Genomic DNA, 27,844 nt, shown 5'->3' on the forward strand with positions numbered 1-27,844 from the left:
TGTTATCACAATCAATTACAAAATCGTAGCTGCTGACATGTTTTATGATTGTATTGAGTTTCAAGGTCATTGGTTTTTGCATATGGTCACCAGGGGGAATATTGAAATTGTAGATTGTTGAGCATTTGGAACCACTTCCCTAGTGGGCATGGTGTCCCTGGACCCCTAGTTTATCATTATCTAGGCAGTTTTTGTGGCAACAGCCACATGCAGATGTACAAGTGACATAATTCTTTCTGCATTTACAGTTGGCGCGGCTGCAATCAGTCTTGCATTTACAAGAAACCAATTCAGGACATGCTGAACATGCATTTTTGCTTGATAGTTTGCACGGGCTATATGACGTTGTAATGCATCTTTCTACTTTTGATATTGATAGGGACTCAAAGTGCCCTTTCTTGCTTTTATGGAACTAGGAACGACTGAATGTACCATTTTGTACAAAATTATCTACCTCCTCTTGTAAAAATACTTTAGCCCGAAATTTTCCATACTGCCAAATTGCATTATAATAATCTTATAAAGCATTCCAAGACGCAGTACTACAATACCAGGATTAGTGATGCAGGGTTCGGATGGAAAAGCTATGCAGAAAGTGTTTGATGAACTTCTTCTGAAAGATGTTAGTAGAAAGCTGCCAGATAGTGATGATTGGGAAGAACTTGCAAATAGATTTGCAACTTTCTTTGCTGACAAAATTGAGAGGATTAAACTATCTTTCTCAGACTCGTGTTTGGGTCCTGAAACGATGCATTTCGGAGATTGTGAGTTAGCGGAATTTGAGCCAGTCTTGGAGAAAGAGCTTGTATCAATAATAGGGTGATCGCCAAGTAAGTCATGTGAGCTTGATGCTTTGCCTACTTGGATGCTGAGAGCCATCCTACCTGCTGTCATTCCTCTCTATTTGGACATTATTAACAGACCGTTGTTGGAAGGATACGTTTCCGTGTCTATGAAGACTGTGTTGATAACCCCGCTCATTAAAAAACAGAGCTTAGATACTTCCGTTCTCAAAAACTACCGTCCAGTCAGTAACCCCCCGTTTATCTCCAAGGTACTGGAGCGTGTTGACGCTGCTCGTATAACCGCTTATATGGATGCTAACAATTTACATGATAATTACCAGTCTGTGTACAAAACCTGTCACAGCACCGAGGCAGCTCTTGTCAAGGTTCAGAGTGACATTCGTAACATGGTTGACGCTGATGGTGCTGCCATACTTTTCCTTTTAGACCTGAGTGCTGCCTTCGATACTGTGGACCATCTCATCCTTGTAAATCGACTTCAGGTAGTGCTCGGTATTCGTGGTTCAGCACTTCAGTGGTTAATATCGTACCTTGAGAATCGAACGCATCGTGTCGTTATCAACGGACATTACTCTGATTTCTGTAAAGTTGAGTATGGTGTGCCCCAAGGCTCCGTGCTGGGGCCACTATTGTTCCTCATTTATATATTGCCCTTAGTGCAGTTATTTGAGGATAGCAAAGTTTCACGTCATGGTTTTGTGGACGATGGTCAACTGTATATGGCAATCAAATGCAAATCATTGGACATCAGTAGACAAGTAAATGTTATCGAGCTTACATGTTCTCAAGTCAACAAGTGGCTTATTGACAATAAGTTGATGTGCAATGTGGATAAGTTCGAGGCAATGTTGTTTGGAACAATGCATATACTGCGTTCAATCAACATACGTAGTATTCGCGACTGACGACTTTGAGATTCCGTTATCGAATAAACCTATCCGAAATCTTGGAGTAATTTTTGATCCTCAGCTCAATATGGAGGCACATGTTAGTAGTGTTGTCTGTGCTACGTCCTATTATCTTAGGGCGATAGGTAGCATCCGGGACTACTTGTCTGATGCGGCTGCGAAACTGTTGATGCAGTCCCTAGTTTGGTAGAGGATTGACTACTGTATGCTTGGCAGGATCGTCTTTTTCTTCTCTTCATAGACTGCAATTAATACAGAACTGTGCCGCTCGTATTGTCACCAAAACAAAGAAATATGAGCATATAATACCTGTGCTTAGGTCCCTTCACTGGTTGCCTGTGAAACAGCGCAAAGAGTTCAAAGTTATTCTCCTTGTTTTTAAGTGCCTCCACTTGTTGGCTCCAGTCTACTTGAAAGATCTACTCGTTCAGTACAATCCAGTTCGTGCACTAAGATCATCATCTCAAAATTTACTGTCTCCAGCCCATTACAACCTAAGTACTTTTAGTGGACGTTCATTTACTGTAGTTGCTGCCTCCCTTTGGAATAACATTGATAACCACCTGCGTAATATTCACGATGTCAACCAGTTTAAACGTTCACTAAAACATCTACTCTTTCAACGTGCCTATATTTAGTGACTATGAACCATTGCAGTGCGCCTGTGAGCTTATCTTTTAAGAAACAGGCGCCTTATAAATGTTTATTATTATTATTATTATTATTATAATTATTATTATTATTAGCCCGAAGACCTTTTTAGTCTGCTATTGTGCCCTATATACCACTTTGACAACATTTTAATTGATTCTGGTTATTAAAACTACGTCAACGAACTTAGTAATGTGAATGGTATACGGATCACATGTCGGACACGGAATGTGGAAGGTTTTTTGAACGTTGAAAATTTGAAATGGGCAAGTTCACCTATAAGGGGGTTCCTCCAAACCCATGTACAGGCCTAAGTCTGCAGATTTAAACACGGGTCCACCGACTATCAGTCAGTGAAGAAACATGACTTTAGACAAAAAGACAAAGGAATTAGTGCAAGCTGCTTACGCTGTATAATTAAAGGTTTTCTAGAGATCGAGCAAATTATTCAAACCCTACCGCCTCAACTGCGTCATTTCGCTTATGATTTAGAAACTATTGCTGGCCAGGCCCGGGCCGTGCTTGGTCTATATAACATAGTGATAATGATTTGGGGTTTTCAGCAACAAAAATGTCCATACATTGACAAAATCAAATAGTATTATATATAAGTATTATATGAGGCCTGCCTACCTATTAGTTATAAGGCCTATTATCCACTCAAATATCTTAGAATTCCACCCTTCCTCAACTATTGAATCCCATCTTTTCCTAATCATAGAGTCTCATTCCTTCTTCATGACATTTTCAAGCCAACTCTGACAATTATTGAAGCTGTTGCAATTTCTTCATCAAAAATTGATCAGTCAAGCTACAACTATGAAATATTTCATTGACACAAGTTTTGGTGATAATGAAGTGTCTATTATTCGAAAGACAATCATTTTCACTGAACAGCATATATCCTGACAAAAATCATTCAAGACACTCCAACGTTAGAATCATTAATGTCATGCCCTAGAAGTAAAGAAAATTCAAGAAATTGCCTCAAAAATGAGCTTTCATTCGACAAATTTGGTGAAAGGGTTCAAAAGATATGGGAAAAAAAGAATTTTTTCAAATAAACGCATATAATGTATGGTTTCCATGGTGACAACGTTTAGTTATAATTTACTCGTGAACGAATATGGAATGATTTTAAAATTATAAAGAAAAAAGATTAGATATGGTTTTAGATAAACACATCCTCAATTAATCCATTGGTTACGTCAAGAATGTGGACAAATTACCCGATATTTCTGCAATTGCAACAATGGTTACCATTGTTGCAATTCAATTGTTAGCAAGACGTAGTAATAAGCGGTCCAATACATGGCCGAAGACTTTAGGCAAGTTTGAGAACATTTGGAATGTCACGAAAGACCCAACGCCCAAAATACCGGTACCTGACGGATGAAGAACGCAGATTTGAATTGCTGTTACCATAGAAACCAATAAATAGTTAATCCCGATATTGACCAAGTACATACGAGTTATAAGTAAGTTTAAAGAAATATCAAAATAATCAACAAAAAACATTAACAACATCACTATTTGAGCTAATAACCTTTAAAATGAATATTTCATATGAAATTGCTATTTTCAAGTGAATATTACACGATTGTTGCTGCTGTAACTAGGTAACAAATGAATGTATGCATAAAATTAACGTTGCGCTATATGCGCTGCAATCCCCCAACTCAGAAAAGGTTTAGATTGTAAAATTACTCCAAACCTAAGATGAGATATTCGAATTATTTAGCAAAAGTAGTTTAAAGTGTATTTCCTTGACGAATGAAAATGAAGATGTTTTAATTTCAAAATGTCTGACTTTAACGCCCCCTGTAGGCCAAAAAACGAAAAAATTGTAAAAGGCATCCACCACACATGAGAGCCCACATACTCTGCTATCAAATGAGCTCTGATGCCAAGCTGTAACAAAAAATTCTGTGATTGTCGAATTTTCCATGATTGGCTGGCTGACTAGGTGTTGAGTTTTTAACTCCCAGGAGGTATTTATAAAATTTGAGAGGGATTCTCTCTAGTTTTCTTTGTTCTTTGAAACCCCATATTTGGCAGCCATAAGTTAAGACAGGTACCACGAGGCTGTCAAAAAATTTAATGGCTAGCCTGGGTGTGACTTTTGGATACTGCAGAAGGTATTTTCTGAAATTATAGTATGCTGATACTCCCCGAGACGCCAGACTGTTGATAGTTACATTATGTTTTCCATTGAAATTGAAATCCATACCTAAGTATGTAAAACAGTTTACACTTTCTATTACTTGTCCATCAATCTTCCAAACAAAGTTTCTTACATTGACAGCTTTTCTAAAGACGACAATTTTCGTTTTTTCATAATTAATTCCGATATGCATTACATGACAGTAATTAGAAATATTATCAAGGGCACATTGAAGTCCTTCTGGCGTCTCGGCGAGTATAACCGTATCATCAGCATATAAAAATAATAAGAGTTTGAATGTACCTAAGTCGATTCCATCATAATCATTGCTTTTAACATGTTCTTCCATGTCATTGATAAAAAGATTAAAAAGAAGAGGAGATAAACACTCTCCCTGTCTTACTCCAATGTTACATACAAAGTACTCAGTGAAATTGTTATACTGCTTTACACACGATTTCGTTGTTCTATACATAGAATGTATTATTCTAAGGATTTTACCGGATAGCCCGTTACTTTGGAGTTGGTTCATCAGAATTGACCGATCAACTAAGTCAAAAGCTTTAGAAAAATCTATGAAAGCAGCATAGACTTGGTTACCCTTACTAATAAAATGATTTATAACTGAATTTAGGACAAACATTTGGTCTATGGTGCTGTATGATGGTCTAAAACCTGCTTGTGATTCTGAGAGAACTGAGAAAGCCTCACACCAGGAAGTTAATCTTGTATTTAGTATGGTTGAGAACAACTTTCCAAAAACAGACAGTATAGTAATACCTCTAAAGTTATTCGCATTAGAAGTGGGCCCCTTCTTATGGACTGGTACTATATATCCCATACTCCAACTTTCAGGGTATATGCCACTCTCAAAAATTAAATTAAATAGAATAGTTAATTGACTTAAAATCGATTCACCTGCTACAATAAATAGTTCCCCTTTCAATCCATCAATCCCAGATGACTTATTTCTTTTTAATTTCTTAATTGCACGTTGAACTTCCTCAGCACTAATTGGGCCATCCAATATATGGGCAGTCTGATCGATATTGGCATCATGTTCAACTGGGTTGTCTGCAGAGGAGAGGTTTTTGAAAGGATTAAATAAACTGTTTAAATCAGGTAGTTTACATTCAGGTGTAGAACCTTTAAATTTTGTCCACAGATCTCTATGATTATTGTTGTCTAATGAATCTAACAAATCTTGTAAATTATTGTTATCAAAATTTTCTTTCGCTTTACTTATAGATGTCTTATAGTTTATTCGAGCTTCTCTTAAAAGGATACGATTTACATTTGATGCATGCAGACGAAAGCGGCGGGATGCCCGACTAAATTGGTTTCTGGCTCTTTTACATGAGTCGTCATACCAGGATGACTTATTTTTTCTGTTGACCCTATACGAGGTGACAGAGCCATGTACATTATTCACTATTTCTTGTAGGTATTGAGAGAACTTGTCAACTGCCTTATTAATTGACTCATTACTATCAGCATGCAAGATAGCATCATTTAGTACATCAAATAATCTCTGTTGAGTATCATTAGTCTCGAGCTGTTCAACAACTACGCCTTCTCGTTGTTTACGCCACCGAAATTTCAGACATGTTGTTTGGTTTGGGCTATTATTTTGTCCGGCTGCCTCATTGGTTACTGTGTTATCATACTGTGATAACAAATTGATAGATACATGTAGCATGGCGTGATCAGAAAAAGGGAGTTCCTCCGATATATGGAAATCACATAGTTGTGAAAGTATATCATAATCACATAGTATGTAGTCAACCACACTTTTACCTAGAGGGTGATGACACGTAAATTTACCAAGGGTTTTATCACCAAATGCTCTACCATTGAGAATTAACAGACTACATCCAGCACAAAGCTCAATCAAATTTTGACCTCTTACATCCAGTCTAACTACATTATCTTGTGACACTCGTTCTACATTATAATAAGTACTATATTCAAGTAAGTTGTATACATCAAGATCGATATTGAGGTCAGGGATGTTCCCATTTTGAGGAGGGGTCAAACCAGGATGAGCATTTGTTCTTCCATTGAGGTCACCAATAATCATGACGTGACTATCTAATTGATGTGTAAGTATATTACAAGTAAGATCGTTAAAGAAATCCACTGTATTATGGTTATCACATGAGATATATATTAAACAGATTATCATATCTTTTTCAAGAGAGAAATAATTTTTACACAATTTGATCCACATGATATCAGGATGATTACTAGGGAGGGATGCTATTCCATCAGTGAATTCGCTTTTAAAGAAAAATAAAAGTCCGCCAGAATTTCGCCGTGCACGCGGACTCTTTTTCCTAACCCTTTGCAAATATGAAAAACCGTGGGGCACTGGAAAAATATTATCAGATGAATTCCAGGTCTCAGCTAACAGGATAAAATCTGATTTATTAAAGACCTGTTTCATTTCAGGTGTATCAAGTTTACATACTCTAATGCTCCTATTTCTACTAAATAAACCTTTGATATTTAAGAAACATAAGTTAAGTGAATTGTATTTGCTATCGCTACGTAAATCTACAGAATTATTTACATTACTACATTACTTGGTCGCCTCATTTATTCCGCTGTCCGTATCTAATGTAACCCGCGCATTACGCAGTTTCGAATTTCCAATGGGAAGTCTTCAATAATACGGTAACGTTTGTTTATGTCGTTGAAACGTGCGCGATGTACCATTTCTCGATCTTTGTAGTCTCGAAACGCTACAGTTATTGTTCGCTGATAATTACGATTTCCGTTCGGGTTTCTATGCGCCCGTTGAAACACCATTCTATCGACGTGTTCGCTATTAATATGTAGTGTATGCTTGAGTATATTTTTGATAACCAATTCACAGTCCTCGTTTTGTTCTTCAGGAACCCTTAGGAACACTAGATTATTTCTCCGTGACCTTGCTTCCAGTTCGATCGCTCGTTCCTCTAATTGATTAAACTGACAGTTCTCCTTAATTTGCTGAGGGATTGATGACCTTACGCTGTCTATTTCGGACATTAATTTCTTTTCGGCGTTTTCGATTTCCCTGTTAAAATCGGCACGTAATTCGCCCTTGAGTGCAGTAATCTGATGTTCCATAAATACTTGCAACTCGTTTTTCAATGAGTCTATTTTGGAGTCAATTTTGTATTCTAGCGAGGTTTTTAGGCCTCTGAATTCGCAAAGTAAAGTATTCATGGGTACCTCCGTGCTGTTCTCCGATTCAAAGCTGTTTTCATCCACTTCAGCTGGTGCTGCATCACTCGCTTCAATTGATTTCCTGACCGGGGTGTTAGTATTGGTGTCTGAGCCACTCGACCGGCCACGTTTACCTTTATTGGAGTTCTTCCCCGGTGGATTATTACCTGCCGGCATGTTGTATTCGACTCTTAAAAATCAATATGGCCGCCACTACGAGATGCTAACTGCTTCGAAATTATCGAAATTATCCTGTTATGTCCTAGTACAGACTGCCTGTTATCTCCAATGTTATCAGCGACATGACAGAGATGCTATTACATAAGTTAGTGTTAATACCTTCACTCGTGGGTTGAAGAATGCTGTTCCTAGTTGAATATAAACGGAGCGCTAACTCGCACGTCCTACATGGTCGCCGCCATTTTGTATTATATATATATTTCCTGTAAACAAACTTCAATATCTCTTAAACTAAAAGAGATAGACTAGAAATTTAAAGAGCAATACACTCATAGCACTTTCAGGTGACAGTTGAAAGACCCAAAATTTTTATCTGATCCCAAATGCCTACGGTTTCCATGGAAACCAGCCGAAAAATGGTAAAATAATGAAAATATCAATGTTTTATCAAAAGTTATCATGTATAAAGGGGATAGAATAACTAGTTATCAATAGTTTATGTTTGCCCTAAGGCCAAATAAAAAAAATTAGTTGTTTATCGTCCCCGCCCGACCCTACGAAAAATACCCGACCAAATTTTTATTTTTTTATTTTTGTGTTCTATTTTGGTTCCAATCGAAAATATTTGCCATAGCTACCGTTTCATGTCGATTGTAGGACAGTATAGCAGCAAACGAAACGATTCATCGATCGACGAAGTACGTTCACTGAATAACAAATTGAAGTCAATATTCGGTTATGGAGCGTACACAGCGTGGATTTCCGGTTGTGGAGCATATTTAGATCGATTTTAAAATCTAAGTTAATAAAGTTCTATGAATTGAATTGTATTTCTATCGCTTGTGGCGCCACACATCCAGTCGATGGAAAACATGCTTTATTTTATCAATCGTATATCATTTTCAACACTCGATCTAAAATAAAAAAAAAAAAAAAACCTCCCGGCCGACCCAAGCTTTTTGGAAAAAAGGACGATAAACAACTAATTTTTTTTATTTGGCCTAAGTTTATCTAGGAATATCTTTTATTATATAGATTATTATTATTATTAGGTTTCCATGGTAACGGCAAGAAAAAATGTGAAATATTGAGAAATATTGATATGATTTCAGATGAAATTATTTTTTTAACTTCATAATTTTTGAAATGAATAAACATGATTATCAAGGCCTGTCAGTTAGGTCTATAGCCATAGGCTCCTATTGCAAATTGATTTAAATATACCAATTTTATATATATTTGTTAAATGTATTTTAGTTAAGAAAAGCAGAAAATTAGGCTTGGCCTAGCTCAAAACGCTGAAATTTGAAATATATTCATGATATCATAGTAAAATCAATCAGGTTAGAAACATAAACCAAGCAATAGTAATAATACTACTAATAATAACTAAATAATAATCCATTTGTTTTGTTTTGAGCTAAATTTCAACAATATTTTATATATATTTCAATTTTGCTGCGTTTGGAAAATCCCCTCGGGAGCCTCACTGTTCCATCATGTGCCTCTATTTTTGCCCATCACAAGCCTCAATTCATCCCATTAGACGCCACCCTCTTTCAACAGCCGCTTTACTCACGGGAGCGTAGTGGCGGTCCGCGCGCGCAAAAAAAATTTTTTTACCCATCATTTCGCTTAATCTGTCCTAATATTCAGAAATATAGTGATGAATAATTATGAATCGGAAAATAAATACAATAATTCACCGGTAGACCGATGAATAATTGTTACATATTGATCTCATCACGAGCAACGCGGCCCATCGTCATTCAATAACAAGTGCCGGCCGCCATTTTGTATCGCTCGCTTCAACGCAAAACTTAGACATCGACTTTTCCGGCAGCGATCGCTCAGCCCTGACACGAAATAAAATCATACGGTCTTCAGTATTTGAATTTTAAGATCCTAAACCTTCCGATTCCTGATGATTCGTCGCTTATTCCAGGTCCAAAGCTGACGAATTTTGCACTTGAAAAAGGGTATTTTTCGATTTCTATTTTCTTCGACTAAAATGCGGATTTATACACTAAACCAACCCCCAAGTGATAAAGATCGAGCTTATTGGTTGATTCCGAAAGATTTCAGCTCATTTGCATTGATAGACATCTTTTATGAATGATTTTACTACGCGATATCAAAACGCGTAGTAAAAACGCGCATCACACTTTTCCTAATCAATAATGGTTGTCACAATCGATAAAGGCGCCCCGCGCGGACATGAACATACCTACCTAAGTAGGGTAAGATTCAAGAATAGGGGACTAGGTTGTAAACACAACTTATATCAACCCGCCATCTAAATAGTTACCTCCACTGTAATTTGCATTAATTACTACAACAGCCGACGATTTTTGGTCAAAGTAATAGACTACCGTTACTTAGAAACCAAAACAACCCAAACTAATCCGTCAATATACTCACAAATAAACGAACACGGCCCACCATGATGTCACACTAATTACCACCAAAAACCGTCTGACTACCATCATGTGAAGCGGGGTGTTCAGCGGGCGCAACAGAAAAACAGCCAATGATACAATTTCAACCTGTAATTTAACACCTGTTCTTTCGATAAATGGAAAACAGCATTACGGTGACAAAATCAGACACCACACAAAAATGAAGAGACAACAAATAAGGGGGCACCGCCACATTCCCAATTCACATCCCAAAGAACAAGGACTTGGTGTAGATATTCCCAACCCCCCCCCCCCCCCCCCGTACGGTACATAAAACACAATTAATACAATCATCAAATTTAATGCATCAGATTAAATAAGCAATCAAACCTACGATCATAACACACACTCCAGTACCGTACACACTCACAGTACACACTTACACTCACACTAGACACTCTCATTCTCACTCGCACTCAAACTATACACTCACTCTCACAGTACACTCACTCTCACAGTAACGTACACGCTTACAGTCACTGACACTCACAGTACACTCTCACTCAAACACTCTCACTCACTGACACTCACAGTACACACTCACCGTACACGCTCACAGTCACTCACACTCAAACACTGTCACTCACAGTACACGCCCACTCTCACCGTACACACTCACTCACAGTACACAGTACACTGTATACTGTACACTCACTCATCTTTTATCTTAATCTGTTCAACATTTTTTGAGGTGTAGTCGTAGAGCTGTAGAGTTGTCTGTACATGTACCACGTGTACCTCGACTATATATTTATATTTGCCAGTTGTTGATGTGTATAGCTGTAGAGTTGTCTGTACCAAAGCCACGTTCTCTCTTTATATTTGCCAGTTGTGGAGGTGTATAGCTGTAGAGTTGTATGTACCAAAGCCACGTTCTCTCTTTATATTTGCCAGTTGTTGAGGTGTATAGCTGTAGAGTTGTCTGTGCCAAAGCCACGTTCTCTCTTTATATTTGCCTGTTGTGGAGGTGTAGAACTGTAGAGTTGTCCGCCCCAAAGCCACGTTCTCTCTTTATATTTGCCTGTTGTGGAGGTGTAGAACTGTAGAGTTGTCCGCCCCAAAGCCACGTTCTCTCTTTCCCTTTTTGATTGCTAAGTATCGCCAGGTACCATCTATAGGGAGCTACCACCCTCTATAGTCCCCTATTCTTAAATTGCACCGTAGCGAGTTACCTTATCGTTGCTGGTAAGCTTTTAATAATCGGAAGGGCTTATACCAACGTTAGGGATGACAAGGGCCAAAACACGGTTGAAAAAAGAAACACTTCAAAAATATACTTTCTATTCACATCAGTCCACAATTAATGGCTTTATTCACAAACTAACACAGTTAACTTTCGAAATAATCCAATTTTATGTATGTTTCAAGCGATTAATCAACATTATTTTGAGAAATTAATTAATTTCTCCATTAATTTTGCCATTGGCCGCCATTTCTCTGTATTGCATTCATGTGGCATGATAGACAACGTGACCTACAAGGATTTATATAAAACTTCCAAGACGAAACGACAATTTTTATTTTTGATGGTTTTCCAACTTATATTTCAAATCTTCGTGTTTTCCATAATAAATAATGCAAAAATAAATTCTGGTTAAAGAAAAATGTGAATAAGTGTTGATTTCTTAATTTTTTGAATTTCGTCGTTTCGTTTCGTTAGTTTGTGTTGTGGTCCTGGCCTCAGTCCACAGGTGCCAGCACCCTCCACACATTTTCAAAATGGCCGCCGTTGAATCGACGTTAATTTATGGCCGATTTGCACGTGGATTAAGATAGTCAGGTGAGGTGTTATCGGTATCAAACAAACTACGAATCTGTTGTGCGTTGATTACAACAAAAATTAGACGGATATCTCAAAAAACCAGAAAATGCCAGGCAAATTACTCATGAGTCAAATTGACTCAATACGATTTCATTGAAAAATGACCTTCCCATTCCTGACTGTGGTTTGTGAAAATATCCGATCGTGAAACTAAACCACAGTCAGGTTACTGACTAAGGCCTAAGTATTTCACGTGATATCTCCATAATTAATATCGGGGACTTGAGTAGTCTAGTAAGTACCTAAAGCCGGGTAAAAGTGCAGATCCGCACTTAAACGCCTTCCTTACCCACGGGCTTTAGTTTTAAGGTTTGAGCTAGTAGTAAACATATATAAGTACGTTGTGATCCTTCGTCGAACATAATATGGCCGGGTGTGATTTCCCCTGACTCATGGTTACATCCATCAGCGACTGCAGTTTTTAGGAGGGTTTGTCTCAGTTTATCCCTGCAAAAACAGAATACTGGCCAGTAACTGATTCCCATTGTACATTAGAGTTGTGGACCGTCCCTTGAGGTGTCTCCTTAGTATTCAAGGATTTTACAGTTGTTGATGGATTCGTGGATGGATTAGTCACTTAACAATAAGCACAAATGCTCGTGTGGTGTTTTCTATGACATTTGAGGCACCTCTTGGGAGACCGGCAATCAGCAACTACATGTGATTTTTGTAAACAATTATAACACAGACGATTCTGTTCCACAATTTTACACCTTGATTCTACATCTTTAACGGTAGGTTAATCAGTAGAGTAATGCTTATTGGAACAAAAAAATATTTAATTGTAAAAGTGCTTCCTTTGTGTTGCCTGTTTTTGCCGATGACGGTACTAGATACCAATTGCAAAGCAGTACCAATACTCGTGGTATTGAGTCTATATAACATACCAGCCTCCATCACCATTACTTCTCATAGAATTGAAGCCATGAGATTCTCAATATCCCATTCACAGTCACCATGGGTTCTAGCCAAATCACGTTTAATTTCTATAGACAACTAGCAATATTGGAACTAGCATAGTGCCTTTAGAATCTGGTGATTTATTGAGGGACTCTAGACCCCTGATATATGATTCAAACTTATCATAAAACCTACGCATTGACATAACATTATAACTAGGTTCTGGAATCTCAACTAGAGAATCTATGAGCTTTTGAACAATTTTTATGTTCTTGTCCAAAACGAGCTTTGAGCAAATCGATAGCCTTTTGATAGTTTAAACCTGTAAGAAGTAAGCCTTCAACAGTTAACTTGGCGGCTCCTTGGAGAACGGATTTCAAATGAGAGAACTTCTGAATGGGACTCAGCTTATTATTGTTATGTATGCACGCTTTGAAAAGATCCCAAAATGTTTTCCATTCTAAGATATCTCCATTGAATTTCACTAAATCGATTTTCGGTAGTATAATACCCCGTTCGGCATAACCAGTGTTCTCGGCATCGAATAATTCATCTTTTCCACTATTGATACTCAATTGTTTTACAGCCAAATCTGATTCATATATCCCACAATTCAGCTTCGAAAGATATTCGTCTGATTCCATGATATACGCTTCTAACGCATCAGTTGAAGAAATGTGGCATTGTTTATCACATTCTGATCTAACTGTTGTAAGTATTGATACTTACTTACTAAATTCTCGAAAGTTGCATTTGCCTTCACAGCTGCATTTCCTCGAACATGGGCATCGCATTCTTTGAGTAAAACAGTTGCCCTTCCTCTGTTGGCTCGTCTGACGACCTTCACTTTCTCGATATCGACGTCGCTCATTTTGACTCTCGTCTCCCCGTTGCTTCTCTACTGCTTCGACTTCTATCTTCTAATGCACCAGTTTCTATCTCCATCCTAATACATTCTCATCTCGGCTGCATATCGGTTCTCTACTAATTTTGGCATTCGAGGGACCATGTCTTCACTTCATACGGCAGAGACCTAGAGAGGACTCAACACATCGTATGCTATTACAGAACTGAACTTTATTTGCATTCTGGACAAGTTTTATACAGAATATGTCACATGAGTGAACACAGTAAGCAAAGGCTTGACTTCAAATATAATAGTAGCAACAACCCTTCAGGGGCGGATCTAGAGGCAGACAATGACAAGAGCACAGAATTAAAAAAGGGCAATTCATTAGAAAAGGCACTATCCATGACAGGCGACGGCGCGAAGCGTTCGCGAGGCGTCTGAATTTTTGAATTTCAACCCATTTTAATGCAATTTCCAGGCACCTGAGACATAGAAATGACATTCTGCAACAATTCTTTAAGAGATGGGAATTTATTGATATGGAAACAATGTGATAATGAACTTTATAGAATGAAAAATTTTTTTCGCACTTTTTTCAAAGAGGGCACTCAGAGTTTGCGACAGGAGCACGTGCCCCGCTTGCTCCCGTCTAGATCCGCCCCTGCCCTTTATATCCATAACAACTGACATGAATATGTAGATAAATATATTTCATGACAGAGATACTGGGGAGATTGTTGAAGGTAGTTAAAATAAGAAGGTTGCTACACTGGATTTAGAAATCTATAGACACAAAACCGGCTTTTTAATATAGTAATGAAACAATGTGCAAGATTGGGATATGCTAATTTGAAATATCGTAAATAGGATTATCTTGAGCTGCTATATTATGGAAATACTACATAGTTTATAATATCAGAAATATACCAATGAAACGTGAAACTATGAAACACACTTTTACAATCAGTATTAACAATGAGAGATAACTGTAAATTACTCAGACTACTGAATGATATTGCCAATGACCAAAGTTTAAAGTTTAAGAAATTTTGAAACACCATTGGCAAAATTATATCCGCCGGCCCTCTTGAAAGTAGATTTTTAGCCTGGATATTGTCTCGAGATCGTCACGATTTTTGAACCAGACGCCATATTGGATGGGTAAATCTAAAGTGAAGATTTGTTTAGAATATTTGCCGTGGCAAGTTTATGAGAACTAATGACAATGTTAATAAACATTAGGCTTTCAATTAAATGATATCATTTATTTTTAATGGGGCTAAAAGCAATTAGAATCGGTATAATGAGTTCAGAAATTTGATGAACTTACATTTAATTTCATTACATATGATGAATATATCAAGAACTATCATGAAAGAACTATCATGCAAGTGGGCAATGGATAAACTTAATAGTGATAAACTTAAACTTAATAAATCAACTAAATTAATATTTCAAAACATCTTGGTAAGCTATTGTAGCCCACCTAAGTGAACGTGTATCGAATCAGACGTAGAAGCATTTTGGAGGTTTATTGAGCATCCTGTAGTCGTGTCCTCTGTGTCTTTATTTTTTAGATTAGCAATTTTATACGTATATTTACATCATCTTTATACGTATTTAGTTATAGTAATGTTTCCTAGCGCAAACTATGCTACACGCCATATATGTATCACCAGTCACGCATTGACCTTAGTTGGGAGTGCTTTCCAGCTGAAATGAGCAAACTTTGATTAATGGTTTCATTGTTTTTCTGAAAAGTTGAAAGATCAATTCTACTACAAGGGTAACATTAACTTGTTTGCAAAAATTGTTCTATTAAAATATTGAATTTCTTTCTATTTTGAATATTGGTTCAATATTCCAGTGTTGCAGAATATTTTTACTATAAGTTTGCAGTCTATGCATTTGTAAAGTTTTCTGTAGCATCAGTACTTTTAAGCCCACTTGGGACTTAGTCCCAGCGGGCTATTGCGTTCACTTTTCGTCCGTCCGTCCGTAGACGGAATCGAGTTATTTTGGGAAGTTTTGAAGACGCTTCAAGGTAACGTCTTGATATTTGGGTTACACATGTATCTACCCTAGACACATCTTCAGCCCAAAAACTGGCCCTGTCAGAATCAAGATGGCCGTCTGGCAGCCATTGTTGTTCGCCAAAATCAGCACTTTTTACACATATTTGAACTTTTTGAGGGTAATAAGATAAAATCCCACTATTTACAGATTAAAAGAATTTAAAAACAAGAATTATTTTAGATATTTTAATATTTTAGATTTAATAAATAAATTCTTGTTTTTAGATTCTTTTAATCTGTAAATAGTGGGATTTTATCTTATTATCCGTTCACCACGTTCGAGTGTGGTCATCGTTCTATTTTTTTAGGGTAATTTTGAAGACGCTTCAATCAATTACCTTGATCTTTCAGATATATGTGAATCCCCCCAGGGTTCATCAGCATAACAAAAATTAGGTCGATCGGACTCAAGATGGCCGTCCTATGACCCTTTTAGTGCCCAAAAATGTTAATTTTGGCCCGAATTCTGAGTCCTGTAGCTTCCTACTGATATGCCATTTCTCATTGCAATTTGTGATGGGTATTCTTTGGAAAGGGATGTTTTATACCTGAGACAGGTATTTTTCATCAGCCAATTATGACGCAATTGGCGGCCATTTTGGTGTCACCAGTAGTCATTCGTAAGTGGGAAAAAGTTTTTCCACATTATATTGATACCTAAGCGTATTTTGCTACCACAATCGATTAGAAAGTTGTAGCTCAATGTTTTCTATGATCGTTATGAGTTTCAAGGTAATTGGATTTCGTATATGGCCACCAGGGGAGCGTTGAATAATACAATATCTTCGCATTTCTTTATTATATTCGTACCTATGCATATTTTGTAACCACAATCAATTGGAAAGTTGTAGCTCATGACATCATCTATGATTGTTGCGAGTTTTAAGGACATTAGTTTTTCTATATGGTCACCAGGGGGCGTTGAATAGTAGAATAACTTAGTATTTCCTTATTATATTGGTACCTAGGCATATTTTGTTACCATGATCAATTGCAAAGTTGTAGTTCATGGCATGTTCTATGATTGTGGTGAGTTTAGAGGTCATTGGGTTTTGAATATGGTCACCAGGGGGCGTTGAATAGTATAATAACTTAGTATTGCCATATTAAATTGGTAACGAGGCATATTTTGTTATCACAATCCATTACAAAATCGTAGCTGCTGACATTTTCTATGACTGTGGTGAGTTCCAAGGTCATTGGTTTTTGTATATGGTCACCAGGGGGCGTTGAATATTGAAATTGTTAGATTGTTGAGCATTTGGAACCACTTCCCAAGTGGGCATGGTGTCCCTGGACCCCTAGTTGGAAAATAGGAACTTTTATTTGGCTATCTGAGGGTGAACTCCAGGGAGGTACTGGGTGCGGTAGGAGTCGGGGAGTTGTTATCAAGATTTCAGAGAGGAAGGTCCTCAAGAGGCTTCCCGAAATCTTAACGAAAATTACTTGCAGAAAGCAGGAATTATTATATTGTTAAAGTTAAAATTACTGAAACTATTTTGGATCTGAGGTTAAACTCGAGGGAGGTACTGGGTGCGGCAGGAGTCGGGGAGTTGTTATCAAAATTTCAGAGAGGAAGGTCCTCAAGAGGCTTCCCAAAATCTTAACGAAAATTACTTGCAGAGCAGGAATTATTATATTATCAAAGTTAAAATTACTGAAACTATTTTGGAGATGTTCAACTATAACTCTACATCAATTAGAGGAATATTGGAAGATATTTATTAGGCCTATCTATGATTGGATCGAGGTAGCTGACAAGAACTGGTTTGCGCAGCTGTATGTAACTTTATTTTAATTCCTAGTTATGGTAACTAAAAGTTAAGAATAACTTTTTTACATACTGTTAACCAACATGAGAGTTAACAAATATTTTTGCGCTGCGTAGTCACGCAAAGTAAAAGATGCTAAAGTACTGCGGTTATCAGTCTGAGAACTGATGAATCGTTAATTTCGCTTGGAGGAGTGACTTCACTTCCAGATTCAACTGAATGCAAAACTTCATTTCGAGATTCAACGGAATGCAAAACTTCACTTCAAAATTCAACTGAATGCAAAACTTCAGTGAGATTCAACATCGCCGGGACTTGACGCGGAATCAACTTTGATTTCAGTTAAGTGCGTTAACCGTCTGTTTGTTCGCGAGCGTTGAGCGTGGAAACTCTGCCGTAGTTAATAACTTTTTATCGCGCATTGGAGACAACGAATTCAATCGTATCGTTCACGAGGACCGTTAATTTTTATTCGACAATTGCGTGCGTACCGTATGTATTGAACTTTGAACTCTCAATCTGACTTTTCAATTTAGACTTCGCTTTAAGTTCGATATTAATCTTAATTGATTTTTTTGGGTTTCTTATTTCATTTAATTTCTAAATTCTGCAAATTACTGTTATATTTGTGCATGCTTCACTGAAAATATATATTGTTCATATCCATAGTTCAAATACTATTACATTGTCAGTGTGTCATTTAGGGATTTATTATTCGAACTCACCCGCACAGTGGCTATCTTTGGCAAGTGCGGTTACACTATTGGGGCACAGGCTATCTTAAATCATCAAAGGTAAATGCATTGAAATTGTGTGGTAATTTATATAGCAAACTGGTATAGTGTCTGATAACATCGAAGTGAGATATGCTCATCATAAATTTACCTAACTAATCCAGAAATAGATCTAATAATCTCAAAAAGTGACATATCAAAACATCAATGCATTTGATTTCTATTTAGTCAATGAAATGATGGTTAGTTTTCTATTTAATCTTCCTTGGCCTTTTTTTTCCGTAGCCATTTTTTCCTTGTCCATTTTTTCCGTTCACCATTGAAGAGTTTTTTTAGCATCTTCAGTTGATTGTTTTAATTCGTAAATCGTCGTCTGACGACAAGCTAGATTTCCTTCATTCTGATTGGCTAATTTATATTGCACATGCGCACTTAGGTGCATGACTAATTCTATAGGGTTATATCCCTGATGATATCTATGTCTCGCACGGGCATTGACAACCGTCATAAATATAAAATTGAAGACTGCTTAATGGCGTAAAAATAGCCTATTCATTGATTTTTGGCTCGCGTTAGCGAACCTATGTCAACGCTCTGGCCGATCGATAATCATGCGTACGCTAAAAGCTATTTTTAACACTCTTAAACGCAAGTTCATTAGCCTCTAATTTCACTACTAATGGGTGAATTGAACGGATTAAGCAAAAATGTATTTCGTAATTGGTTTTTAGCCCACTTGGGACTTTAGTCCCAGCGGGCTATTGCGTTCACTTTTCGTCCGTCCGTCCGTAGGCAGCTATTGTTGTTCGGCAAATTCAGCACTTTTTACACATTTTTGAATTTTTTGAGGGAAATTTTAAAGACGCTTTGATCAATTACCTTGATCTTTCATATATATTTGAATCCCCAAAGGGCCCATCTGCATAAGAAAAATTGGGTCGATCGGCTTATAACGTGTTCTATGATTTGTTGAGTTTCAAGGTCATTGGTTTTTGGTTTACCTTTGTCAGCTCTCGCGTATAAAATTGCAATGACCTCGATTGGGGGTGTCGTCTCTACGAGCGAATGGGATTGGCTGTTTTTGGGATATACGGGGAATTCCGGCGCTACTGAAATAATTATGGGAGAGCCATAGAATGGCGTACGTTTCATTGGAATAGGTGCCGTATACGTGCGAATTTCAAATGCTCATTGCACAGGGGCTTGTCACAATTTGATAATGAATGGATGATACCAGTATCCCTATATAAAAAAGAGCTAACTAAATCAACTATCTGTACATTACTTTCCCAATTCAATCGACTGTCATTTCCCGAATTTTCAACCGATTTACACGAAATAAACTCTTATACAAACTAGAAGACTTACTTTTTTCAATGAGCCTATGACTATCGCTCTACGATGAATATTTCACGTCGAAATCGCCGTTTTCCTCCAGAAAATCTGCCAAAATAACCCAGCACGGCAAATGGTTTCGACGCGGTTTACAGGCGAATGCGCGCATTAAAGTGAGGAGACCTTGTCCGTTTCAGGTATTAAACACCACAAACTATACATCAAACAACGCACAACAGTCTTATCTTTCAACTTGATGATGATTCCAGGATATTTCTAAACATTTGGAGGCGTTACAAGCACAAATTCTCGAGAAACTCTGGTAACGTAAAAGCGTGCACATATTCAATGTACTGTTTCATTTTTAACACAGAGATGATGCTCTGGACGAAGTAATAATTTTAGAATAATTCCCGAAATCTACGCTATTAGACAAATTTCCCGTCCACAACGTAGATGATTTTTACCATATTGTTTCCATGTAAAAAAGGTGATAAATTTTTTTTTTGCCCAAAAATTTTGCTAAAAAAAATTTCTACCTACTTACCGACTCATCCTGAAAAGTTGAGTCGGTGTTACAACAAACAGACAATTATTTTGGGATGGCCTTATTTGAATATTTTTTTCATATTGAGAAACATATTTTTTTTGAAAATATAAAATAGTTTCCCTGCCGCGCCTACCTGTACCCTACAAAATTTTGGACGTGGACCGTATTCAAATGTATATCTTTGGTCTTATTTGACTACAAAATAATTCTTTAAGAAAGATAAAATACAATATAAACTTGTGGAACTTTGAAGTCACGAATTAAAAAGATTTTTCAAGCAATGCCCTTATTCCAAACAACCTCTAGCTTTCAAGGTAAACCACACTTTGCCCATGGGCAGTTTATTGTATATAGCCACCAGGGGCGTTGAATAATACAATAACTTAGTATTTCTATATTATATTTGTACCTATGCATAATTTGTCACCACAATCGATTGCAAAGCTCACAATCGATTGTAGCTCATGACATGTTCTATAATTGTGGTGAGTTTTAAGGACATTAGTTATTCTATGTGGTCACCAGGGGGCGTTAAATAGTATAATAATTTAGTATTTCCTTATTAGATTGGTACACCTAGGCTATGATCAATTGCAAAGTTGTAGTTCATGACATGTTCTTTGATTTTGGTTAGTATCAAGGTCATTGGGTTTTGCATATGGTCACCAGGGGGCATTGAATAGTAGAATTACTTAGTATTTCCATATTAAATTGTTAACGAAGTATGTTTTTTTATCGCAATCAATTACAAAATCGTAGCTGCTGACATATGCTATGATTGTGGTGAGTTTCAAGGTCATTGGTTTTTATATATGGTCACCAGGGGGCGTTGAATATTGAAATTGTTAGATTGTTGAGCGTTTGAAACCACTTTCCAAGGTGTCCCTGGACCCCTAGTTTATATATTTTTTTCTTGTTTAATTTTCAGTGAAATGATTTTTTGCATACCGGTAGCCTACGTGACAAATTTTTTACTTCACACCAGTTTGGCGAGCCATTGGACCATTGGTCCTTTATTAGATATTAGTTCTGTAATTGTTATTTTTATGATACACACAGACATTACTGGGTTTGGTACTGGATAGCGCCAGTGCTTCATCTAGCCAAAAATGGAGGGGCGGTCCGCCCCGCCACCGAAAATAGCTGCCCTTGTGCCCTCCAGATGTGTCCCATGCTCGCCCTTGTGCCCTCATCACTTGCGGTAGGTCTGCCCTCCTGTCCTCGTCAGTCACGAGTAATGAGTCAGGGCTTTCAAAATAAGCCGTCGCATCCGACTGTTAGTAAGAATCCTGCGACGGCTATGAAATATCTCGCATGATATCAATGATAGTGGCTCATGTGGTCAGTGGTCATATTTAAATGTACTGTAGTCAGTGTGCATCGTGTGAAAACGTGCCTCAGACGCGTGGCCTAGATTGTTTCATTTTGAACACATCGTGATGCTCTGGATCTTCTTATCTAGACTATTAGACAAATTTTATATACACAAGGTGAAAAACTTTGTTCGGTGAACTCACAGAGAGACTTGCAGAGACAATTAGTTTGTGTAGCCTAATAGCAATAATGTGTTCTTAAGCTGGCTGCTTACCAATTACAACAGTTACTTGCCAATCACTAACACTATCGATTTAAATCAATTAATTTGATATTTCTAAGATTAAAAATATGCAATTTCATTTAGCCCTATACACTATACAGCTGGCTATTTTCGTCGATCATTTGCTTTTTGAGATTGCTTTTTTCTGCCATTTTTTGTCTGCAACTGGTTTTCCAAATAATTTTGAAAGCCCTATCTATCATTGATTCACTTTTGTTCATTGACAGGCATAGGTGTAAGGATGTACTGTGGTCAAGTGTATCACTCATGGCAAAATCAGAGTGAAACATAATATCTAGTCCTCAATTGTAGTAGGGGGTACCTCGATTCTATGCAATAGGGAACATTGCAGGTTGCCCCTAAAACGGACGTGAGTGCATTATTATATGCCCTTGCTCGAATGGAATCACGGGCACAAATGCCCTTATTTGAAATCAGCACCCTGCCCTTTTTTAATGATAGATGAAGCACTGAGCGCTGATAATGACATAAGGGTTACATGCTGAATTCAAGCCAGCGCAAATTTCTCATTTCAAGTTGATATACATGGTATTCGAAATGTTAGTTATCCCTCTTTATCTTATATGACTGTCTTTGCTGTATGGTACATTCATCAGCATGTGGTCTATGCCTTATAGGGGTTTAGGAAACACTACTGATGATCGTAGTAGTTGTGTTTTCCTTGTTGGCTAGGCCTACCGCGCTGTACTGCGCTGATTGTTTATAATTTAAGGCAAGTGTTCACTGTGGCATTAGCAGTCAGTACTCTAGCATTATATAATAAGGCAAGTGAACATTGTGGCGTTAGCAGACGGTACTTAGGAATGATTTAATACGTCAAGTGAACACTGGAGCAAGTAGTCAGTACTTAACTTTCCCATGCATTGAGTTAGATTTCCTGTCTGTGAATTTTAAGAAACATTCATTCAGGATTCAGCTCTCCTCACCTGAGCACAAGATAAGTGCTTGATTTTAAGCTGAGATGCTAAAACTTTTGCATGTCCCTTAAAAAAAACTGATCGCTGTCCTGAAAAATACAGATCTCTGTCCCTCAAAACAATTGTCAGGGGTTGGCTGCTCTGCTAAATGATTACAGTTCTGATGAAAATAATGATAACGCATAGCAAGTAGTCAGAGTGTGTTCAGAAAATGCGTGCACCTGTTATTCACTGGGTTAGTTATCTATTCAGTGAGATTATAATTAGAATTTTGATGAATTAGCACACTTGATCTTTAACTACATATGCACTTATTGAAGAAATCATGAAGGTGCCCACAGCACCATGCATCCATCTAATATGTATGTTGTTTTTATATTTAAGAGACGTACCAGAATATGGAAGGAACATCTGTCCTATCAAGACACACATTTATTCGCAATCTAAGTCCGGCTACTAAACAGCAATTGGAGACTTTTTTAGATCCCAATGATTTATGGAAAAAATTGATAATAGAAATCAAGCTTCCTGGTGGAGGGAACAAATATTCAAGTAATCATGTCAAGTAAGCGCAAGCTAATTATAATTAACCCCTATCATTCACTAAACTGCTCCTATAAGCCCTGAGGAAGTATAAGCTTAAGGAATTTTTAGCCCACTTGGGACTTAAGTCCCAGCGGGCTATTGCGTTCACTTTTCGTTCATCCATTCGTCCTGTCCGCCCTTAGACAAAATCCAGTTATTTTGGGAAGTTTTGAAGACGCTTCAATTCTTGATATTTAGGTTGAAAACGCATCTACCCTTGAAACATCTTGAGCTCCAAAACTGGCCCTGTCAGAATCAAGATGACGGACAAGCAGCCATTGTTGTTCCCCAAAATAAGCACTTTTTACACATGTTTGAACTTTTTTCGTCTTTCGTATATATTTGATTCCATCAAGGGCACATCAGCTTGAGAAATATTGGGTCGATCGGACTTAAGATGGCCGTCCTATGACCTTTTTAGTGCTCAAAAATGTCAATTTTGGCCCGAGTTCTGAGTCCTGTAGCTTCCTACTGGTTTGCCATTTCCATTGGAATTTGATGATGAGTATTCTTTAGAAAGGGATGGGATGTTTTATACCTAAGACAGGTATTTTTGATCGGCCAATTATGGCACGATTGGCAGCCATCTTGGTGTCATCAGTACTCATTCGTAGGTGGGAAAAAGTTTTTCCACATAATATTGATACCTAAGCATATTGTGTTACCACAATCAATTGGAAAGTTGTAGCTCATAACGTGTTCTATGATATTGGTGAGTTCTAAGGTGATTGTATTTTGTATATGGCCACCAGGGTGCGTTGAATAATACAATAACTTAGTATTTCTATATTATATTTGTACCTATACATATTTTGTTACCACAATCAATTGCAAAGTTGTAGCTCATGACATTGTCTATGATTTTGGTCAGTTTTAAGGACATTAGTTATTCTATATGGTTACCAGGGGTCACCATGCATTGAATAGTAGAATAACTCAGTATTTCCTTAAAAGATTGTTACCTAGGCATATTTTGTTACCATGATCAATTGCAATGTTGTAGTTCATGACATGTTCTATGATTGTGGCAAGATTCAAGGTCATTGTGTTTTGCATATGGTCACCAGGGGGTGTTGAATAATAGAATAACTTAGTATTTCCAAATTAAATTGATATTATTAAAGTTATCACAATCAATAACAAATCGTAGCTGCTGACATGTTCTATGATTGTGGTGGGTTTCAAGGTCATTGGTTTCTGTATATGGTCACCGGAGGGCATTGAATATTGAAATCTTTAGATTGTTGAGCGTTTAAAACCACTTCCCAAGTGGGCATGGTGTCCCTGGACCCCTAGTTCTATATGTCCACTCAGGGGAATGAAATTTTGAAATTTTCAGATTGTTGAGCATTTGAAAACACTTCCTAAGTGGGCATGGTGTCCCTGGACCCCTAGTTAGCTCTCGAGGAACGAGAGAGCTATTATGACGATGCCTCGAAATCGGTTGTGTATGTTGCCTGTCGTGCGAAGCACACACGTGTATGCATGCGCGCTGAACAAATAGTTCCATAATTTTAAGGCTAATATACATTTTGGTAGTAATGATTCCGGAGTGATTACGATGTATTATGAATAAATGAATTGTCATGATTAAACTATTTTTCGATTAGTGAGTTGTTTATGCATTCGTGTCTGTGCGGATGAATATAACAACAATGTAGTCAGCCGTAAGCATTCCACTTTTTTTGCTGTGTGAACGATACAGCACGTGTCGCCGGTAAGTGATCCTTTTTAGCTCTATATCACTTAGAGGCACGAAAACAGCAAAATCGTTTCTAGAGAAATAACATTGTCCTTGTGGAAAAAATAAGTTTAAAGAACCAATCAGAGCCAAGCAGCAGCTGTTCATGTTCACGTGAAACCGGTGGTCGCGGTGTCATCGTCTTAATATAATACACTATTTTACTTTCGGGTTCGTTTTACGTCTAAAATTAGCATTTCAAGTTTGATTTTTGTAAAATCTTGAATTGACTTAGTTTATGGAAGGACTTTTCAAATGCACAACAGAAAATTGATCTTTGACGATTGTGTAAGGGTTGGGTAAAATAGCGTTTTCTCAAGTCGCTGCCCTAGGCGTATATGTTGTGATATGCTAATTAGCTATGTGCTTACGAACATATTCAATTTGATTTTATTCAGCAAAAAATTATCAAACTAATTTAAGCTTTGTTCAGTATAAATCAATCTTTGAGAGGAAAAATAATTGATTTAAAGCATATGCTACTTCTTGTGTTACTTAAAAAGTCAAATTTGTACTGTGTTAATAAAACAGGAGCTCGAGAGCACTGGACCTTTGGTCCTCTAGTTCTATATGTCCACTCAGGGGAATGAAATTTTGAAATTGTCAGATTGTTGAGCATTTGAAACCACTTCCCAAGTGGGCACGAATTCCCTGGTCTACTTTGTTTTTTAGTGTTATCGAGTGTGAAGGAAACAAGAAAGAACAAAGTCCCACTAGAATTTTACTGATGGACTGGGGTACTACTAATGCAACTCTTGGGCAGCTTATCACAGCATTGGCCCACGCTAAAATTTACAGCGCTGCAGACTTCCTAAATGAAGAAGTATTACAATGTACGTATGTATCTTGTTGCAACATGCCCATGTGCCTAATACATGTTTTTATCTCAATAATGTGCTTACAATTTGTGTAAACGTATTGTGTGTTTTACTTTCACCAAGATTTGTTCATACCGGTTTAGCAAAGTATATTTAGGTGCTATCACTTTCTCTACTAAACAAATGAGAAATTTCCTAGTATTCATTCTCAAATCTACCAACTGTCTGCAAAAGCTTGTTTTTTTCTTAACATCGATTTTTATCAATTTTGCAAGGGTATCCGCTTCATGCTGAAACAAAATCTTTCATCAATTGATACAGAACCTAATGATTATCATCAGCCAAAAATGGCAGCAGTAGCTCATCTGTCTGGTACACTGTCAAGAACGGTGCGATAGATTTTGCCATTGAAACATAAGTGTGTAGCCTCGGTATCACCATGCTGGATACAGCTAGGTCTTTGTACGATACGGTTTGGATGTTGGTATATCTGCTTTCTTTGATGTCTGTAAGTGTTCCAAAAACATAACAATGAACGGTAAAATTTCAATAGCATGTTCTGCTGCTTGTGGATTGCATAGCCTCCTGAATAGATAATCATTCATGGAATTCATTTGTTCGATTTAAAGTGCTTATTTCACCACGGATTGTTTTAAAGCTAATAAAGCTAAGTTCATTGTTTTAAATCAAATCTATTGGTTGGCTTCGCTATTCATACAGCACAAAAGTTTATTATTCTTCAGTGGAACGACGCACGTGGAAATGTGTGTTTGACTACAATGACATCAGCAATCGTGGGTTTTTCACAGCAAACGCGCACCTGCTGTGTATGGTAAACTGGTGAAAATAGCCGACTTAAAAGTCTTATTTCTCAGTAATGGCTTTACTTAAATCAAAATTAGTATCACACTTATCATTTATACATATATCACATTTAGAAGTTTTACACAATATTCTATTTAGAGGGGACTTGACCTTTAAGGAAACACATTTGTAAATGTGACGGAAAATGTATCAAAAACTTAGTTATGTTTACTTATGTTTTCTTTGCATATTCTAGGCTGTGTATCTCTTATGATGATGCTATAACCTGTCAATCGAAATTACCTCAGCATGGAGCCATATTGGCTGTTTCTAAGGGTATACTAGCTGATATACTACCCTGATATACTAGCACATGGTCTTGTGGGTGTTACATATGTTGGCTATTTCATCTTGCAATAGTTCATAAAATTTCTAATTTACATTGGGTCCATCTATAGATAATTGAAGAAGTTTTGATAAGTCAAGATCACTGACAAACACTCAGTAATGGATCGAAGCATATCTTCCACTTAAGCTTGGCCAATAATGTTTGATCCATAATATGAAAACCGAATTTGGTCATAGACTCGGCATCTTACCAACATATCTGATTGTTTTGTTTGAGCCTGTTGGATTGGATAAGTTAAGACATATTCTTGGTCCTTGATATTTTTTCGCATAAGGCCTTTTATATGAGGCAAAATCCCAAAACGCAGAAGGTACGAGATTTTACGTTCACTAAATGAAAATAGTGCTCTTCTACTGTCCGGTAAACATTCCTTGACTATGTTGTTGAATCCAGAACAAGAGTTGTCGCTGCGGTAACTATTTATCAAATTTAAAGCAAACAAAATTTCCGATTTCAAGACAGCATCTTTCGAAACACATGAATCCATTGAGTGATGAAATAAAATAATATCAAGATTTCATATTTTCTTTTTG

At 37.2% G+C, this 27,844-nt stretch overlaps 1 protein-coding gene across 4 annotated transcripts in view; it reads left to right on the top strand.

The window, feature by feature from the left end:
• The window catches only part of LOC141906900 (interleukin-1 receptor-associated kinase 4-like), a 48,049-nt gene that overhangs the window by 4,465 nt on the left and 15,740 nt on the right, over window positions 1–27,844 (top strand). Inside the window, exons 1-5 of one of the 4 annotated variants that reach the window (XM_074796368.1) lie at window positions 18,576–18,594; window positions 20,067–20,191; window positions 23,339–23,519; window positions 25,953–26,113; window positions 26,374–26,740. In XM_074796368.1, coding sequence (XP_074652469.1) covers window positions 23,353–23,519; window positions 25,953–26,113; window positions 26,374–26,414 — 369 coding nt within the window. In that variant the 5' untranslated portion in view covers window positions 18,576–18,594; window positions 20,067–20,191; window positions 23,339–23,352 and the 3' untranslated portion in view covers window positions 26,415–26,740. Of the gene's footprint in view, window positions 1–18,575; window positions 18,595–20,066; window positions 20,192–23,338; window positions 23,520–25,952; window positions 26,114–26,373; window positions 26,741–27,844 lie in introns of those variants that run through there. The other 3 variants (XM_074796367.1, XM_074796366.1, XM_074796369.1) reach the window with 3 other exon arrangements.

Source organism: Tubulanus polymorphus, chromosome 6 (assembly GCF_964204645.1).
Source record: "Tubulanus polymorphus chromosome 6, tnTubPoly1.2, whole genome shotgun sequence".
In the NCBI taxonomy this organism is placed as follows: Eukaryota; Metazoa; Nemertea; class Palaeonemertea; order Tubulaniformes; family Tubulanidae; genus Tubulanus; species Tubulanus polymorphus.